We start from the raw sequence: 20756 nt of genomic DNA on the forward strand, positions 1-20756 counted from the left end.
AGTTTCCACAGGGCACAATCTACCTTTTGGATGTCCTTGGTACGACACCTCTATGTAGAACAGTATTAAGGTTTCTAATAACTTGAGTGCATTTCAATTTCAAGGCCTTTTCATCTTGTACTTTCCCTAAATACCCTGTCACCACGCTTAGGTCTCCACACTCCATTGGGGCTTGTTGCCCCCTCTCTTTGCACTCATATCACCCCCTCCATATAACATCAGGAAACCCTGGTGGCATAGTGTTTAAGAGCTACATGCTGCTAACCAGAAGGACGGCAGTTCAAATCCACCAGGCATTCCTTGGAAACTCTATGGGGCAGTTCTACTCTGTCTTATAGGGTCGTGATGAGTCAGAATCCACTCAACGGCAACGGGTTTGGTTTTTTGTTTTATATAACATCACTCTTGGTCACTACTGAAATAAAAGGAATTCACTCTCCATCTAATACCCAATCCCAAATCTCCTGTATCATGTATGTTTCTGCCCATCCGAAACACCATCAAGGTAAGTACAGGTGTGTGCGCAAGGGGGTAGTGCGCACACATGCTTTATGCTTAAGGAAACCAAAGTCTGTCCAGGTTAATGTGACCCAATTTGAATCTTCCCTGCCACTCTGTCACTTGCTTTAGAATTCAGGCCAATTTAATTTCTACACAATTACATTGGATTTTTGAGAAATGTTATCACACACTGTTTATATGCATATCAGTATTGTTTTGTAAAAACTACTTTGCATCCTTATGGAGATACGATTGTAGACTACAACCTCCATTCAGGCAAGGCTTTCAGTGTCTTGGAGAGTACTCCTGTTCACCCACAATAGATATTCCATAGTACTGATGATGTGCAGAAATGGTAGGACTTGTACCAACATTACACAAATTTTTTTTTCACTTTCATGGAAATTGTAATATGCAATATGAAATATCACTGCTTTCCATAAAAATTCCTGGCACTCATAACCTTATTCTGGCCTCCACAACTTTTATAACTTCCTTCACTAGTGATTTCCCCCCTGGGCTTTTTCCTAATATCCATGTGCTAAATGCCACAATTCACAACCCTCAAGGTTTAGCAAACTCTGCTCCAGAGTAAAGAATGCAATTCGGGTTTATCCAAGTCATCATTACAAAGTGAGTTCCAATACTGAGTCTGTAGCCAGTCTCCTGGGGCTGAAATTCAGCACCTTCAGAGACTTCTGTCTCTGCCCACCACTTCCCTGTCTATACTAAGAAGGCTGGCGCCATGGCCCCCTCTCCCTTACACTCTTATTACCCCTTCCATATAACATCCCTCTGGATGGCTACCGGAATAACCTAGAATTCAGAATTGCCCCATGAAGAGTGGTGGGCAGACCCGGTCTCCTACCCAGGGTGGCCTGGTCCAGGATAACTGTTCTTTTTCCGAACTGTCCTGGCTGCTGTCCAGAGTTCCACATCCTCAAACTTGAAGGGTACAAGCAGCCTCGGGGTACTCCTGTGCATCACCACCACCACTTAAGTATCTGCACCCCCATTTCAGTGTCCCACTATCAAGTGCCCAGGGGATGAAAAGCAGGAAGGCTCTAACGTTCAGGTTTTAACGTTGGAAAATGTGTTTTCATGTTCATATAGAGGAGACACTAAAAGACGACAAGGAGGAGGGTTATTTGTGGTCTGGTCAGTTGTTTTCACAGCTGGTCGCGCCAATCACTCTCTCTTAAAAACTTAGCTGACAGGTGAGAAATTCCTCCTCTCCAGACCATTCCAGGAACGCCTCAGCATCTAAGTGAGCTGAGAGATCTGAAGGGGAAGGGGGTGGTGCTGAAATGGTGCTGAGCAAGTCCCAGGGAGAAAAGTCTTGTGGAGATAGAATCCTGGCGCCAGAAATATGCTGGTCCAGGGTCCGGAGGGAAGACAGGGGAGAGCCTGCAAGTCTTAACGGAAGGAGGAGCGCGCCGAGAAAAGGGCAAGATACCTGGAAATGTCATAAGCGGGGTGCAAATTGATGAGTAGGATGCAGACTGGAGAAAAATCGGGGTATAAAACAAGAGGGGACGAGCGCAGGGCCGGGCGGCAGGGAAGGCAATGCCCTGGGATGCGGGGTCCAACCTCGGCCGGTGCCCGACCCTTCCAGAGCGCTGGCGAGGCTGGCTCCCGGCAGAGCCCCGGGAGCCGGCAAGTTGGCGCGGCGAGGGGCGGCCGGCCGGCCGGGCAGCGCCCCCTGTGCGGAGGGGAGGCTCCGGTCTCCAAGCCGCGCGGCGCCTTACCTTCTGGTCGACGATGGAGCAAGCCATCTCGCGGACGTGAGCCAAGCTGTAGTCCCCGGACGAGTCCTGCAGCAGCAGCACCGGCTCGCGGCTCAGGCCGATCTGCAGATGGAAGGAGATGCCCCCAGCCGGGGCCGCGGCGGGAGCCAGGAAAGGCGCGGGCCCTGGCCCCGACCCCGGGACCAGCGCGGCCGCCGCCGCCGCCGCCGCCGCCGCCACTGGCAGCAGCGGGCTGGGCGGCCGCAGGACCGGAGGGGCGCTCATCGTCGGCCGGGGCGCGTCGCGGGCCGCGCGGCTGGGCAGCCGAGGGCGGGGTCCGGCGGCGCGACAGCCGAAAAGTTTTGCAGCCACCGAGCCGGGAGCTTCTCTCTCCGAGAGCCCAGGCGGAAAATAAAAACTTTCCGGAAAAGTCCCCGCGCGGGGGGAGGGCGAAGGATGAGAACCAGGAGGGGAGGGAGGAGGGAAAATGGCCGAGGCGGGAGGATCCCGCCGCCGGGAGCGCGGCCGCCGCGCGGGGGAGGCGCTGCCGTCGCCGAGGTGCAGCCGCCGCGGCGCGCTCGGAGGGACGGGGCGGCGGGTCAGCGCGGCCCGGGCGCCGGGCGGGGGCGGGGAGGGGGCGCGAGGGGCGGGGAAGGGGAGCTGGGGGCGGGCACTGCGAAGCCACCACCCGGCGGTCGCCGGAGCCGCACGAACCGCGGCCGCAGTGGCCGCAGAGCGCCCGGTCGCCGCCCTCTCCGCCCGCGGTTCCCGGGGCCTGCGCCTCTCCCAGCCGGGGCAGGACGCAGCGGTGGGGCTCGGGGCTGCCTGGGCGGCGGGGTCCGTTCCTGCCGCGGGGAACTCCAGTCTCCGCGAGCCCGGCTGCGGAGTTAGGGGACCGGGCGCGCCTCATCCGACCGGCTGCCCTCGTCCCCACCGTCCACAGCACCCCTGCCAAATGTCCCAGAACTACACATTTTACAAGTAAGGTGACCATTCCTGGACACAAGAATGCCGAACCTTGCAGTTCCCCGTGAGTCTTACCTTCAGAGCGTCAAGGAGGGATGAAAATAGCGGGTCCTTGGAAACCCACTGCATCCGGACCCCTAAGAGCCATCGGGGTTGTTGCCAAAGAGGGTAGGAAGCCAATCCATGGAAGTGTTTCTGAGCCTTTCTGTACATTTTTTTTCTCTCTGAAACACCCTTACACAACCCCACCCACTTCACCCCAGCTCCCAAGGCATCAGACCTGTACAAAAAGCTGAATTATTTTGAAAGAAAAGGCTTTGTCTACTGAAGGGCTGGAGGAAGATCTGGTTTGGCCTCTTTGCCTTATTCCCTGTATCTGGATCTTCAAAAACAGTTTTCTTTCTTTTCTGTCACTCTGAAGTCTGCTTTATGGGAGTGATGCTCCCAACTCCACCCTAATACCACCACCATCACTAGCACCACCGTCAAAGTTGGGCACCGTCTCATGTTCAGCTGTTCTAATTTTGGTAGTTGCCTCTTCTTGTTGTATCTATCAGCTGGCAGGAGAGGGGATGTTTCCCAGTCCTTGGAGATTAGTTCTAATCTTCTCCTTTTACCAGGGCGGGCTTCGTGAGTGCGCTAATGTGCAGTGACACAGGACCCCACCCTCAGAAGAGCCCAGTTTGGTCTAATGCTGTGCAACAATGGCCTGCTGTCACTGTCTTGGAATTCTTAATTTTGAACAAGAGGCTTTGCATTTTCATTTTACACTGCATCTGGCAAATTATCCAGCCCTGTCTCCACCTTCTCAGCTTTTCTAGTCCTTCCTCATTTCCTTGGCTGACACACACGCCCAAGCAAACCATCACGTATTCTTTCTGGTGGGTTGCATTTTATTTTTCTTGTTCTACTTTATTTGCTCTCTGGTTTTGGCCTAGGACATTGCAAGGTATTTTCCTCTGAAGCGTTAGTAATGGAGCTTTTTTTTAATATTTTTATTGTGTTTTAGGTGAAAGTTTACACAGCAAATTAGGCTCCCATTTAACAGTTTTATACAACTTGTTAAGTGACATTGGTTAGTGTTCACCATTCTCATTATTCCTATTCTGTTAGTTCTGTTTCCATTGATCTAGCTTCCCCTCCCGTCCTTGCCTTATCTTTACTTTTGGGTAAATGTTGACTGATCTCATATAGTTGACTGTTTAAAGAAGCACATTACTCACAGGTGATATTGTTTATTTTATAAGCCAATCTATTGTTTGGATGAAAGGTGATGTCCAGGAGTAGCTTCAGTGCCAAGTTCTAAGGGTATCTTGGGGCAATTGTCTCAGGGGTGCCTCTAGTCTCTGTTGGTCCAGTAAGTCTGGCCTTTTTTAGAAATTTGAATTTTGTTCTACATTTTTCTCCCATTCTATCTGGGACCTTGTATTGTGTCTCTGGTCAGAACAGTTAGTTGTGGTATCCGGGCACCATCTAGTTCTTCTGGTCACAAGTTAGAAGAGGCCATGGTTCATGTGGGCTATTAGTCCTGTAGACTGGTTTCTTCGAGACTTTGATTTCCTTCATTCTCTTTTGCTCCAAACAAATAGAGACCAATAGCTGTATCTTAGATGGCTGCTCGGAAGCTTTTAAGACCCCAGATACTACTCACCAAACTAGAGTATAAAACATTAACTTTATGCACTGCATTATGCCATTTGACTGAATTATCCCACGAGACTATGGTCTTAAGCCTTTTAACCTGGAAAAACCAATCCTGTGAGCTGTTTGGATATGTCTAGGAAATCTCTGTAACTGTGCCCTCTATGTACTTTATTATATATATGTTTATATAAGCAGCACACATAAACATGTATGTACATGTGCCTAGAGATACACCTACACATGTACGTGCATGTACTCACATATGTCTTCCTCTACACATACACACATATATGTCTATCTATGTAACCGCACATATTTTTGGTAGTTATTACTGTTGTTGCCAAACTGTATGTATAATAGCATTTACCAAAGCTGTCCCTTTTTCTTGTGTAGTTCTTAGTGTATTCATTTACCTTGGTCAAGTTGTGCAGATTTCACCTGTATTTGATAAGTGCCTCTCCCATCACCAAAAATAACATGTGTCTACTATCTGGAAAGTGATTCCTCCCTCTCCCTCTCCCATCCCTGTTAACCACCAAAGAATGTTACTTTCTGTGTGTATATCTATTCTTGACTGTTTTATAATAGTGGGACCATACGATACTTGTCCTTTTGTGATTGGCTTTTTTCTTAATGTCCTCCAGATTCATCCATGTTATAATAATGGACTCATTCTTTACAGTTGCATAGTATTTCATTGTATGTATGTATCACAATTTGTTTATCCAGTTATCTGCTGATGGGCACTTAGATTGTTTCCATCTTTTTGCTATTGTGAATAATACCGCAATGAACATAAACCCGTCGCCATCTAGTCAATGCCAAATCATAGCAACACGCTATAGGACAGAGTAGAATTGCCCTACAGGGTTTCCAAGGAGCAGCTGGTAGATTCAAGCTGCCATCCTTTTGGTTAGCAGCTTGGCTCATAAACACTATGCCACCAGGGCTCTGCAGTGAACATAGGTGTGCATATATCTATTTGTGTTACTGCTCTTGTATCTCTTGGATATTTACCTAGGAGTGAGATTGCTGAATCACAAGGTATTTCTATTTCTAGGTTTTTAAGGAAGTGCCACAACGTTTTCCATAGTAGTTGCACCATTTTACAATCCCACCAGCAGTGTATAAGAGTTAGAATCTTTCCACAACCTCATCAGTTTTTTTTTTTAATTGCCATCTTTGCAGGGGTGAGATTGTATCTCATTGTAGTTTTGATTTTCATCTATCTAATGGCAAATGGAATATTATCTGATACAGTGGCAGAAGATGAGCCCCTAAGGTTGGAAAGCACTCAAAGTATAACTGGGGAAGAGCTGCTTCCTCAAAGTAGAGTCAACCTTAATGATGTGGAAGGAATAAAGCTTTTGAAACCTTCATTTGCTGATGTGGCATGACTCAAAATGAGAATAAACAGCTTCAGACATACGTTAATTATCAGAACGTGAAATGTACGAGTTATGAATCTAGGAAAATTGGAAGCCATCAAAAATGAAATGCATAAAGATCGATGTCCTTTGGTCGGCATTAAATGATCAGCATATGATCAAGAATCAATGGTGCCGAAGAAAGAAGTCTAAGCTGCACTGAAGGCACTGGTGAAAAACAAGGCTCTGGGAATTGACAGAGTACCAGCTGAGATGTTTCAACAAACAGATGCAAAGCTGGAAGCCCTCACTCATCTCTGCCAGACAGTTTGGAAGACAGTAACCTGGCCAACCGACTGGAAGAGATCTGTATTTTTGCCTATTCCAAAGAAAAGTGATCCAACAGAATGTGGAAATTATCGAACAATATCACACACAAGTAAAATTTTGCTGAAAAAAATTCAAAAAACAGTTGCAGGAGTACATCTACGGGGAACTGCCAGAAATTCAAACAGGATTCAGAAAAGGACATGGAACCAGGGATATCTCTGCTGATTTCAGATGGATCCTGGCTGAAAGCAGAGAATGCCAGAAAGATCTTTACCTGTGTTTTATTGACTATGCAAAGGCATTCAACTGTGTGGATCATAACAAGTTATGCATAACGTTGTGAAGAATAGGAAAACCAGAACACTTAATTGTGCTCCTGGGGAACCTGTACATAGACCAAGAGACAGTCCTTGAAACAGAATAAGGGGATACTGTGTGGTTTAAAATCAGGAAATGTGTGTGTCAGGGTTGTATCCTTTCACCATACTTATTCAATCTGTATGCTAAGCAAATAATCTGAGAAGCTGGACTATATGAAGAATGCAGCATCAGGACTGGAGGAAGACTTATTAACGACCTGCATTATGCTGATGACACAACCTTGCTTGCTGAAAGTGAAGAGGACTTGAAGCACTTACTGATGAAGGTCAAAGACCACAGCCTTCAATATGGCTTACATCTCAACATAAAGAAAACAAAAATCCTCACAACTGGACCAATAAGCAACATCATGATAAACGGAGAAAAGATTGAAGTTGTCAAGGATTTCATTTTACTTGGATCCACAATCAGTACCCATGGAAGCGGCAGGCAATAAGTCAAACAATATATTGCACTGGGCATATCTGCTGCAAAAGACTTCCTTAAAGTGTTGAAAAGCAAAGATATCACTTTGAGGACTAATGTGTGCCTAACCTAAGCTGTGACATTTTCAGTCGCCTCAAATGCATGCAAAAGCTGGACAATAAATAAGAAAGCTTAAAGAAGAATTGATTTCTTTGAACTATGGTATTGATGAAGAATATTGAATATACCATGGAATTCCAGGAGAAGAAACAATTCTGTCTTGGAAGAAGTACAGCCAGAATCCTTGTAAGTGAGGATGGCGAGACTTTGTCTCACGTACTTTGGACGTGTTATCAGGAAGGACCAGTCCCTGGGGAAGAACCATCATGCTTGGTAAAGTAGAAGGTAAGCAAAAAAGAGGAAGACCCTCAATGAGATGGACTGACACAGTGGCTGCAACAATGGGTTCAAACATAGCGGTGATTATAAGAATGGCACAGGGCTGGGTAGTGTTTCGTTCCGTTGTACTTAGGGTCACTATGAGTCAGAACCAACTCAATAGCACCTAACAACAACAACAATGCTAATGATTGTGAGCATCTTTTCATGTATTTGTTGGTCACCTGAATGTCCTCTTTGGTGAAGTCTCTGTTCATATCCTTTACCGATTTTTGGATTGGATTGTTTGTCTTTGTTGTTGAGTTGCTGAAGTTTTCTATATATTTTAGAGATTAGAACTTTGTCTGATATGTCATTGCCAAAGGTTTTTCCAAGTCTGTAGGTTCTCTTCTTACACTGTTGGTAGTCTTTTGATGAGCAGAAGTAATTAATTTTTAGGAGGTCCCTGTTATCTAAATTATCTTCTGTTGTTTGTATATTTTTAGTTGTGTTTGATAGGACATTTATGCCAAAAACTTGGCCCCCTTGTTTTGTCCCTGTATTCTCTTCCAGGAACTTCATAGTTTTAGCTTTAACGTTTACCTGTTTGATCCATTTTAAGTTAATTTTTGTGTATGGTGTGAAGCATGGATCCTGTTACATTTTTCTACAAATGGATAACCAATTTTGCCAGCACCATTTGTTAAAAAGACTGTTTCTCCCCCCATTGAATGGACTTCAACTCTTTGTCAGAGATCACCTGGCTGTACAAGGATGGATAGTGATGGAGCTTTGAAGTTCCCAACAACGTTGTGTCATTCACTGCCCCTGAAGATACTTAAATCTATTCTCTCTGGATTTGGTGGTGTGAGAAGACATACATGTGTGCGTTAGTATTTCCCATGCTTGTTACTTCCTCCATCCATGTTGTTGTTGGGTGTCCTTGAGTAGATTCTGACTCATAGTGACCCATCCATGGTAGAATGTAATTTTCCTAATGTAGCAGATTCAGCTAATCTCAGAGAACTGTGGAATTATCCTTGATGCAGTGCCCTTCTGAATTCTCTAAGAAGTTTTTTTTTTAATGTCAAAAAATATATTTTCTTTCCTTCCAAAGTTGAAATTAAACTGATATTCCACAACTTCTATTACCAGAAGGAAAAGAGTTTCAAGGTAACACTAAAAAAGTTTGCCGGTCAGTTTACAAGGGACCAACAAAAGCTAATTTCACTTGAGATTTAGGAGAGCTGGAGACATTCACATTTTGTAGATGCCACAACTATTTATTGAGGACTTTCTCTGTGCCAGGTACTGTACTGGCACTGGGTGTACAGCAGCGAAGGTAGACGAGGCACCCTAATCTAACAGAGTTTTCGTGAATAAGAGGGAAAAACAAACAAACATAGTAGGAGGGAGAATGATAAATAAGATAAATTCTGATAGTTATTATTGAATGAATAAATTAATGCAGTAGTAAAGAGAGTGACTTGTGGGAGCTGAGGAGGGCATGACTTTGGACCAGAGGTAAGAGAAGGTTTCACTGAGGAGTTGATATTTCAGAAGAAACGTGGATGATAGAATGGGGCTGGCCTTAAAAAGATCTGGGTGAATAATATTCTAGGCATAGGGAAGAGCTAGTGCAAAGACTTTCACCCATGAATGTGTTTGGCATTCTGAAGTCACAAGAAGAAAGGGCCAGGATCATAGTGAGCAACAATGGCATGAGATGAGATCAGAGAGTTAGTAGAAATCAAATCACAAAGGCTCATGGAGGCCATGGTAGGGAGTTTTTATTTTACTCTAAGTGCATTATGGAACCACTGAAAGGTTTTACACCAGAAAGAGGTAAGACTTAATTAGCACTTTTTAAAACTGGCTTTTATGGAAAAGTAGAGACATCATGTAGGAGACTATTGGGAGGCAACAGATACATGGCTTGAACAACTATGGTCATAGTAGTAGAGGTGCTGAGAAATGGACAAACTCAGGACCTATTTTCTAGGCAGAGCTGAATGTCTTTGCCCACGAATCAGAGGTTTTCAGGGGGTGAGAGAACAAGAGTGTCAAGAAAGACTCCTAAGTTTCTAAGGAATTGGCCTGATAGTGGTACTAATAACAGAGACAGAGAAGACATGGAAGGAGCAGATTTGGGGAGGAAATAAGATTTTTGCTTTGACCGTGTTGAGTTTGAGATGACACTAGCCACTGAAGTAGAAATATCAACTAGAGCTGGATATATAAGTTCAGAGTTCGAAAGAGAAGAGCCAGAAATATACTTGGAAATCATCAGCGTGAAGAAGACATTTCAAAGTGAGATTAGATGAAATCACTAGAGGGAGAGGGCTTAAAGCACCCATCAGTTATATGTGACTTATAGGAACTTAGATATCCTGCTTACTCAATAGCAAAAAGGTTCTTGTAGGGCATTGGAAATGATTGAGAAGGGAGTAGGGGCAATGAAGGGAATTCTAAAGAAACCCTGCAGAATCAAAATTTCTTTTAAGAGGCTGATAAGTTACTGAATGTAAAGGAGTAAATAAAGAGAAGAAGAAGAAAAAAAACCTCAAGCCACTGGAGCTCCCCATGACAAACAGAAAATCTCCACACAAGGTTGGTTGTAGACACTTGAGAGCTGTCAGAGTTTGCCAACTGCTACCCACCTCTGCCTGATGAGAAGGGAATGAGCAATAGATAACACCAGGAAGAAACTTGATTTGTATCTCTGGTGACTTCAAATTTCTACATAGAAAATTTGAAGAACTTGGGAGAATACCAATGGTTTTAATCCCTTGTGGAGGTTTTAACTTTGGGAAGAGGACCTAGAAAGGAAATAGCTGGTTAAGTAGATGACATTCATGAAATGGGATTTTGTTTTCTGAATCACTGCTAACATTACCGGAATAAAGATAGGCTTCCGGCAATGGCTGAGAAGACTACCTTAGGCAGAAGGTGCAATGCCTTAATCAAGACTCCACATAACAGTGACTTGGGTATGCAAACGTACACAGAGGTACTTAGGCCAATTTCCAAAGATGGATGTTTTTCAAAGAGGGTTGTATGTTGAAATAATTTTGAGAGTCACGGCATAAGCTTTACTTTTCTTGGATAGCTTAAAAATTAACATTTAAATTTTCTATGTATATTAGCATTTAAAGGTTCTGAAAACTCTGAAGAAGTTTTATTTCATTTAACCCAATACTTTCTAAACATTTTTTTACTTCAGAACTTCCCTCTTTTTTTTTTTTTTTAACATGTAAACATATCTTTATATATTACATAGCTAATGTTCCACAGAACACATTTTGGGAAATGATATATGACAAATTTAAAAGTATTTAGATTAAAAGTTGAAGGTAAAGAAAATTGTCCAGATAATTAAAAGTAGATACTATGAAAAACAAGGAGGAATGACAAAGACAGCTTTATAATATGCTAAAAAAAAAAAAACTAAGTGTCCAGTAATTCACAGTGAATAATCAGAAAGAGGATTAAGAATAAACTGATTTGAATGGGAACCATTCTAGACCACTGTATGCTTTGTCCAGATAAAACAGACAGCAGAGAAAGAAAAGGGAGTACAAAGTATATGCAATTCAGTGAGTGATAAGATAGTATCCCCTAACCCAGTGCCGTTGAGCCGATTCCCTCCTAGTCCAACCATTTTACACTTTAGCAAACTGAGGGTCAGAGAAATCTACACCAATATGGAAATCAGAAATTTGAGGAGAAAGTACGGTTCCAGGCTGTCCTCTTTGTTTGTACTATTGAGCACTAACAGTTGTAAGCATCAGGATAAAGATGTTTATTAGATCAGTTGATCAATCTATAGAAGTTAAACGTATGTGGCAAACGTTTTTTATTGTCATTTGTTTAAATATGCTCATATATGACAGTCTGTCAGGCAAGGTTAAAGAGGGGTAATGTCAACCATACAGACATCTGCCAAAAACCTGGTAAAACGTGAACATCTTGCTAATAATTACATGGAAAATAAAGGGGGAAAAGTCAACTTGTGATTTAATTTTCACCAAAGAGAAAAACTAATTTGTTCCTGAAGAAAACAGATTTCAAAAATTCAAAGAAAATACAGGTATGATCCTAGACTCAGAGAACCCTTCTCCTCCCAAAAGGATAGGAGGCCCTCGAAGACAAGCTTTCAACTATAAAATCACAAATGACCCAGGTGAGAAATAAACTCAGCATAAGGTATATGAGCAACAAAACAACTGGCTAATTTTATATGTAAGTGATGCTCTTGGGATATAAAATGTTATAGAACAAGAGTTTGCAAACTGCCTGTTGTGAAGGCCACAAATTCATTTGGAAATAAAAGTTGCCATTGCGAACAAGAAGTCTGAAAACAGCTATTGTGCTAGAATGAGAATCTGCTTTGGAAAAAGGCTAATTAAAGTTTGATAGTAGACATGCCACTTATTAGTGTTGTGGTTAAGAGCTAAGGCTCTGAAAACAGGCTTCCTGGAATCACACACTGGCACTTCCACTAATTGTGTTCTGAGTCCTCAGTACCCCCATTTGTACAGCTACACTATTGAAAAGTTGTATTAAATGATTTAGTGTACATAAAAGCACATGACAGAGTGCCTGGTACACGTCGTTGTTGGGTGCTATCAAATCAATTTTCTACTCATACCAACCCCATGTGACAGAGTAGAACTGCCCCATAGGGTTTTCTAGGCTGTAATTTTTACAGGAGCAGATCACCAAGTATTTCACCCCCTGGAGCTGCTGGGTGAGTTTGAATGGCCAACCTTCCGGTTAGCAGCCAAATGCTTAACTGTTGTGCCACCAGGGCTTCTTAAGCATCACCAGAATAGTAGCTATCATAAATTGTTTTAGTCCATACATCATTTCTGCCAGCAAAACTCTTTTGTAATGTGAAGAACAAAAGAGAAAGCAAGCTAACTCTGATTTTGGTTGGTTTCTCTAGCAAAGAAAAGTATGTAAAAAGGTCGATAAAGAAATTGAAGCTCAATATAAGTGAGAACATGATCAGAATCTAAATAAATTATGTGCAGTCAAATGATTGGTTTCCAAAGAATTGCAGTGATAGATGCTGTCTTAGGCTGGGTTCTCTAGAGAACCACAACCAGTGAAGCATATAAATATATAGAGAGAGAGATTTCTGTCGAGGAAATGGCTCACACAGTTGTAGAAGCTGGAACATCCCAAGTTCGTGGGTCAGGATAGAGGCTTCTCCTGATTCACGTAGCTGCAGGGGTTGAGGAACCTGACATTGCAGGTCAGACAATAGGGCTCTTGCTCATAGGCTGCAAAGATCAATGAATCCCAAGATCAGCAGGTAAGACCACAGGTTAGCTGCTAGCTCAAGTCCCAAGAACTGGTGTTCAGACAGACAGGAGCCAGCTGCAGGATCCAGCGCAAGCAAAAAGCCCACAAGCCTTGCCAGAATGTCCACTTATAATCAGTGCAGGCCACATGCCCGCAACTCCCTTTCAACTGACTGGCTACCCACAGCAGATTTCATCATGGAGGTGATCACATTATATCAGATCTCATCATGGAAATGATCACATGATAAGACTGCCAAACCACTGAGAATCATGGCCCAGCCAAGTTGACACACAATCTTAACCATCACAGATGCATTTTCAATATCTTTACGTGTTCTTGGAGAACAACAGAGATACTAGACAACTGGAATGACACAAATGCCCAATTTTCAAAAAAGATTCTAAAAATTACACCACTGCATTTAAGATCAGAGCCCTGGTGGCACAGCGGTTAAGCGTTTGGCTGCTAACTAAAAGTCAGCAGTTTGAATCCACCAGCTGCTCCTTAGAAACCTTATGGAACAGTTCTACTCTGTCCTATAGGTTCACTATGAGTCAGAACTGACTAAATGGCAATGGGTTTTTTGGGCTTTCTGAGTTTAACCTTAATAATCAGCAAAATTCTAGAACAGATTATTAAACAAATGGTTTATGGAGAGTTGTGAGCACAATGGTAGTCCCTAAAATCAGGCATGAAACCTGTTGCTGTCGAGCCAATTCAGACTCATAGCATACAAGCATCTCTGGGTGAGTTGGAACCACCAACCTTTCAGCTAGTAGTAGAATGCTTAACCTTGGGCACCACGCTATCCCAACAGTAATAAGTATAATGTAATCTTTGATTATTAAAAAAAGGAACAGCACAGGTATAGACTAAGAGAATCTGTCAAACCATACTTTACATCTAGAGCAAAATAGTTTTTAATATAGTGATTCTGCTGCATAATATTCTCACTAATTTAGATTATTTCTACTGTTTCATTTTTACAAATAAAGTTGCAGAGAATATTCTTACACATAAGATTTTAAGCATAGATCTGATTAATTCCTTAAGGTGAATTCTTAAAAATGGAACTTCCAGGAGAGAGGGTATACATATTTTAAGCTTTTTAAATCATTTTGACAAACTAGCCTCTAGGAAAAATGTACTAGCTGTTTGTAAGAGTAATGATTTTTAAACACTCTTCCCCCCTCAAAATAAAATTGATTTATTAGTAGGTAAAATATGAATTTTTCATCTTAATTTTTATTTATTTGATTACTCGTGTGAAAGTAAACATTTTTATGTGCTTACTGGTCACTTACATGTCTTCTTTTTTGAGTGGTCTGAGTTCCTCATACCTTTGTGTATTGGAATACTCCTTTTCTCCTTATTAGTGAATAAGAGATTTGTATATATAAAAAATATTGTTCCTTTATTATATTTAAAGGCAAATGCATTTGGCATTCAACTTTTAATTTTGGAGGGGGGGGTTGTATCTTTCAAACTGTTTTATAAATGTCTTTTTCTGCCTTTGCTTATATCTCCCTAATCTGAAATCAGATAAATACCCAACTCTAGTTTTTCCCACTAGGAGCATGATGATTATCACTTTGTTTTTCACAAGTAAGAATTTAATTACTATATACGAGTATATATATTGATTTTTAGACCTGCATTCTTTTCTGAAAAATCAATTGTCTCTGTTATAGGATGATGTTTTATTTGCTTTTACTTCAACGATGGGCTGGAAGAAATAGATCCAGTTGCCTGTGTTAACCTTTAAGTTTTTAAAAGCATTTCTTAAACTATATTTCTCTAATTCTTAAAGTCATAGGTAAACTTTTACATTTTTAGTCCAAAATGTTGAAGCTTTTACAACAGTATACGTTTTTGTCTCCATGGGGAATACCTACATTTACATTTACATTTATATTCTGCCATGAATTCTTGTTAGACTTGATTCCTTAAGTATTCCTTCCTGAAGTAAAAAACTTGGACTCTGCTGTTCTAATAAGAGCTACAACCCAATGGTTCCAAGGTATCATAAAATTTGCTCAGGTCTTCTGTAGAAAACAAAGTGAAATCACCCCTTTAACGTTTTTCCTCCAGCTTCAGTGTACTCAGAAGGCTACTTAAAAAAAAAAAAAAAAAAACTTCTTAGAGTTGCGAAATCTAATTGTGCACATTCGAATTCAGAAACTATTAACAGTAGGGTGCATTTATTTTTTTATAAAGATGCAATTCGTCTAATCCTGTTTTTAAGGCTCACTGGTTCCAGGGATACAAACATTTCCTCCATTCTTCCAGGTCAGTGTCATATCCAAACGTTTTCCAACTATGAATATCAAATATATCTTATTAGTTGGTAATATTCCATAACTTAATTTATTTTTTTTAGTACATGACATTTTGTGTGACTTTACATTCTTTCATTCAGTATATTTTTTTAAAATAATGATGGAATTATGAAACTTAATAAGAAAGGAAAAAAGGAGGTACAATTAATTCAAAGTTCCTTTTTGGGCTGCTTACTGGAAAAAAATATTTTTGAGCTAAAATTTCTTGTGTGTGGTTTCTGATACTTGATTTGGAAAATGAACTTATTTAAGGGAAAGAATTTGGCACATTTATTTCTTAGTGACATAACCAGGAAAAATAGCTTTTAATGGTTTAAGAAAAAATAATTTGTTTTCCTTGGCTTAGAAAAGTTTTAAATGGCATTATGTCCAAAATCCACTTACTGCTATAAAATGCGTATTCCACCGAGATCAAAGCCTGCATGATTAAAATAAGGTAAAAAACTCGCTGCCATAGCGTCAATTCTGACTCATAGCGATGGTATAGGACAGAGTAGAACTGCCCATACAGTTCCCAAGGCTATAATCTTTACGGAAGTAGACTGCCACATCTTTCTCCCATGGAGCCACTGGTGGGTTCAAAATGCCATCCTTTCCATTAGCAGCCAAGCACTTAATCACTGTGCCACCAGAGCTCATCAAAATGAGGCCATTTATATGGAAGCGAAGATGTATTTTACCTAATCATAATGCTGCATCTTCTTTACTAACTCGTATTCTCCAACATACATTCCTTAAGACACATACTGTTTCAACCACAATAAACCTTCTTCCCCGTACTTTACTATTTTTAAATTCAGTTATTTACATGTTTGATCTTATATGCATCAAATTAAAAATCTTCTCCTCACACAGCTGTAACTAGAATATTTACTTCTTGAATTAAATATTAATTTTACATTCATTTTAAATATGTAAGGTCTTTGTATATTTATATAATATTACACATAAGTTTTTATAAATATGAGGAGCCTTGGTGGCACAGTGGTTAAACCATTTGGCTGCCAGCTGAAAGGTGAGTAGCTTGAACCTACAAGCACGCTGAGAGAGAAAGATACGGCAGTGTGCTTTGTTAAAGATTTACAGCCTTGGAAGCCTTATGGGGCAGTTCTACTCTGTCCTATAGGGTCACAATGAGTCAGAATTGACTGATTAATAAATGTATTTTGTTTTGTTTAATCAATCATCTAGCGTGTCTAGGAGAAGTCCTCATAAACTGAAAAAAGAAAAAATATTAAATTTTAGGCTTATTTCAGAATGTACTTTAAAAAGAACAGTGTACTCTTCTTACTCTTTATGAAAGAAGGACATTCTAGAGTACTTTAGCCTTTGTGCTTTGCTGCGCTTGTTGGATGCCAAAGTTGAAAAGTATAGACAGTAGGATTTGAATGCTTGTTGGTTTGTCCATGCAACAGCAGTTCTGTCACTGCCCAGCACATCTTTGCCTTCTCTCTCTCTCTCTTTTTAATTTCAGTGCATTCTCATCTATATCTGACCTTGGAAACTGAACCTTAACAAAACAGAACTCAGTTATTGAAATACAAAATGTTACTTGCTTTGGAGAAATAAATTTATATCACCAATGAGGAAGATTCCTTTTGAACTTTATTTCCTTTACCAAATGTATTTTCTTTGTTTTTATATAGAATTCTAAATATTTTATAATTAAATAATGGATGTGTTTGTGTATTTTTAATTTATGATTTGTCACCTGTATCCTTTTCAGAAAAAATAAAACTGTTTCAATGACTACAAATCTTTTTATCGAAATAAATTAGAAATGGGAGGGGGAGGGAGAGAAAATCACTAACTAGATAGCAGACACCTGTTGACTTGGATGAAGGGAAAGGCAATACACAATAAGGAGGATATCAGCACAACATGGCCAAGGCAAAGGAAAACACTGAGAAGTACACAAGAGTAAAAGGCAACAACGGTAAATACTATTACAAACACAATCCTGCAGTAACAGTAATAACAATTTTTTGAGTGCATACATAGATATGTAAGCTGAACAGATGTGGGATCGTGTATGGGAGTACACCCATAAGCACATGTGTACAGGTTTGGCAGAGAATATTTCTACATATGCAATTGTATGTTCTGTGAATATATCCATGTAGAGCACACAGGGGGCAAAGTTATGAAAACTTCTTAGCCATAACCAAATACCTTGAGGGGCTGAGTTACTGGGCTTGAAGGCTTAGGACCATATTCTCAGGGGACATCTAGGTCAATTGGCATAACATATTCCATAAAGACAGTGTTCTACATCCTACTTTGGTGAGTAGCAACAGGAGTCTTAAAGGCTTGCAAGTGGCCATCTAAGATACAACTATTGGTTTCCATCCAGAGCAAAGAAGAGTGAAGAAAATCAAAGACTCAAGGAAACAATTACTCCAAAGGACTAATGGACCACACGAACCACAGCCTCCACTAGCCTAAGAACTGAAGAACTGGATGGTGCCCAACTACCACTACTGACTGCTCTGATCCGGATCACAATAAAAGATCCTGGGCAGAGTGGGAGAAAAATGTTGAACAAAATTCAAATTCGTAGAAAAGACCAGATTTACCAGTCTGACAGGGACCGGTGGAACCCCCGAGGCAATGGCCCTTAGACACACTTCAAACCTGGAACTGAACCCACTCCTGGAGATCACTCTTCAACGAAACAATAGACAGACCTGTACAGTGGACAGTAACACCCCTGAGGAATGTACTCCTCAGAACAATCAACCATACAAGACTAAAAGGACAGCATTTGCCCAAAAACGAAGTTCAGAAGGCAGGAAGGGGCAGGAAAGACTAGAAGGAATGGAAATGGAGAACCTAGGGAGGAAGGGGGTAGAGTACTGTTACATGCAGGGATTGCAACTAATGTCACCAAACGCAATGTGTATAAATTGTTGGGAAACTAATTTGCTCTGTAAACTTTTACCGAAACCACGAAAAAATGTTCAAAAAATAAATAAATGAGTTCAGCAAATATCTGAATATGCATGATTAATGCTGCCAAGTATAAGATTTACCTTTAAGCTTCCTCACAGCCAAAACAAGAAGGATAACTGTATGTTTCCTAATTCTCATTGTATGATTTTCGAAGAGAATTTTTGGATAAAATTATCATAGGTGTCCACAGAAAAACATTTGATCTATACTCTGAGCTACCTGAGGTGAAGACTCTTGTTTTACTCCCCTTGGTATCCCTTAGCACCAGAAATTTAAAATGCTCATTACTATGCTTTTTGAAAGAAACTGTTAGGCTACACTTTTGAAGATCAAAAAATTACAGACATTTTTCAAAATAGCAGTCTTTTATATTCACTCTGGTTAAAATCTTAGTTCCTAGAAACTAACTGTAAACCAGAAAGACATTTCCTTGTGGGGCTATCAATGAGGTTCAGTCTGACTCAGGGCGCCTCACTTGACATAGCTAGCTCCTCTGCCTTGATATGCTTATAGCACTTTCTTAGGGTTATTACTATAGCACCTATCACACAGTATTGTTTTTACTTGCATCCTATATGGGCAACCCTTGTGGCATAGTGGTTAAGAGCTATAGCTGCTAACCATAAGGTCAGCAGTTCAAACCTACTAGGTACTCCTTGTAAACCCTATGGCACAGTTCTACTCCTTCCTACAGGGTTGCTGTGAGTCAGAATTGACTCAATGGCAACAGGTTTGGTTTGATACCTGTAGGAGCTATTTTGTAATCATCTGTGCATACCCCTCCTCAGGTGTCCCCAGAACCAAGGACTAAATCGGCATAGAATAGTTCAATAATTATTTGCTAAACAAGGCAATGGCTTGAGTTTAAAATGTCTCCCACAATGGGTAACATATCTCATGGACTAACTTCCAAAAATATCAAATGTCTTGAATAGAATAACATTTATTGTTCTTTTTCTGATTATGATGATTATTTCGATTATAAAGTAATACACGATTGTTGTGGAAAATCTAGGAAAAACATCAGTCTAAGCAAAAAATAAAAATCATCCATAATTTCCTAACCCAGAGGTAACATATTAATGTTCTCCCCCCCTTTTTTTTTCCTATGTGAACGTGTATGGAATCATATTGAAAATATTGCTTTACAAACTGATTTTTAAACTTAATATATAAAGGCATTTTCCCAAGTCGTTAAATCTTAAGAAACAACGTTTGAAATGACTACAAAGTACTGTAGAATACAGTTTAAGTGAGCCCCTATGATTGAACGTGTAGCTTATTGCTATGTTTTTGCTAACACACTTTTCTTTATGGGAATAATAGCACAATCACTCGGTAAGGAAATATACTCATAAATTGAAATAAAGATTTAGAAACACAGGAAACAGTATAAACCAAGACTAATAGATTGTGGGAGAGACTGGGTCTGCCAACAAGGATTATGTCTAGAGACTTTTAAAATAGAATTATTCAGAGATGTAAAATATTTCAAAGGTTTTGTAATGAAGAAATATATTAAACTGACAAAATAAAAAAAAAAAGCTTTTTTTTTTAAATTAGCAAGACATTTAGTAAATTTTTAATTGAATATTCAAATCAAATTTGAAACCTCAGGAGAACATCACTTCTGCTGTCAGAAATTAAAAACTGATGTATGCTATATTTGGAAAGTAAGTGATAGAATATATATACATTACTGTATTTTATTATGACAGAAATTAACTTGGTGAAATATCACTGTCAAGTGAAATTGTACAGTAGTTGCTTTGCTGCTCCTCATTGTCCTTCCAAATAGACTTTTTCTAGTCCTTTGTTAATTGGCTAGAAATGTAAGTGCCAATAAAATACTCTCAATACTAAAGTATGTTGTTGTTGGGTGCTGTTGGGTTGGTTCCAACTCATACTGACCCTATAGGACAGAGTAGGGCTGCTCCATACGGTTTCCAAGAAGCAGCTGGTAGATTTGAACTGCTGACCTTTTGATTAGCAGCCAAGCTCTTAACCACTATGCCGCCAGGGCTCCACGCTAAAGCATAGAACTTTAAAAATGATAAGCATCTGGTTGAAAAACAGAGGGAATAAAGGGTATTTAAAAATCGATTTTCAAAATCTTATAAAATTATATCAAAAGAAAATTTTCTATTTTTAGAAAGCAATCTCAGTTTTCAAAATTACTGTCTTAGTTTGGGTCCTCTAGAGGCGCAAAACCAGTGAGAGATTCACTTCAAGGGATTGACTCATGCAATTGTGGGGCTGGCGGGTCCAAAACTTGTAGTGAAGTGACAGGCCAGAGACTTCTGAAGGCTTAGGTCCCAAAATTCATAGGTCAGACAACGAGAAGAGTACAGAGTCAAAAGAGAGAGTGAGCTTTGCCAGAACATCCATTTATATTCTGGAGGCAGACCACACCCCAAGGAAACTCCCCTTTCAACTAATCGGTTGATTACATC

At 40.5% G+C, this 20756-nt stretch overlaps 2 protein-coding genes across 5 annotated transcripts in view; both read right to left on the reverse strand.

The window, feature by feature from the left end:
• The window catches only part of PRKD1 (protein kinase D1), a 400955-nt gene extending 397522 nt beyond the window's left edge, over positions 1-3433 (reverse strand). For 2 of the 3 annotated variants that reach the window (XM_049898953.1, XM_049898954.1), the window contains exon 1: positions 2250-2798. In XM_049898953.1, the coding sequence (XP_049754910.1) occupies positions 2250-2513 (264 nt within the window). In that variant the 5' untranslated portion in view covers positions 2514-2798. Of the gene's footprint in view, positions 1-2249; positions 2799-3269 lie in introns of those variants that run through there. The other variant, XM_049898955.1, reaches the window with a different exon arrangement.
• LOC126084369 (uncharacterized) overlaps positions 1-20756 on the reverse strand; it is a 410348-nt gene that overhangs the window by 232418 nt on the left and 157174 nt on the right. The window lies entirely within an intron of this gene.

This window comes from Elephas maximus, chromosome 10 (genome assembly GCF_024166365.1).
Source record: "Elephas maximus indicus isolate mEleMax1 chromosome 10, mEleMax1 primary haplotype, whole genome shotgun sequence".
Classification (NCBI taxonomy): domain Eukaryota; kingdom Metazoa; phylum Chordata; class Mammalia; order Proboscidea; family Elephantidae; genus Elephas; species Elephas maximus.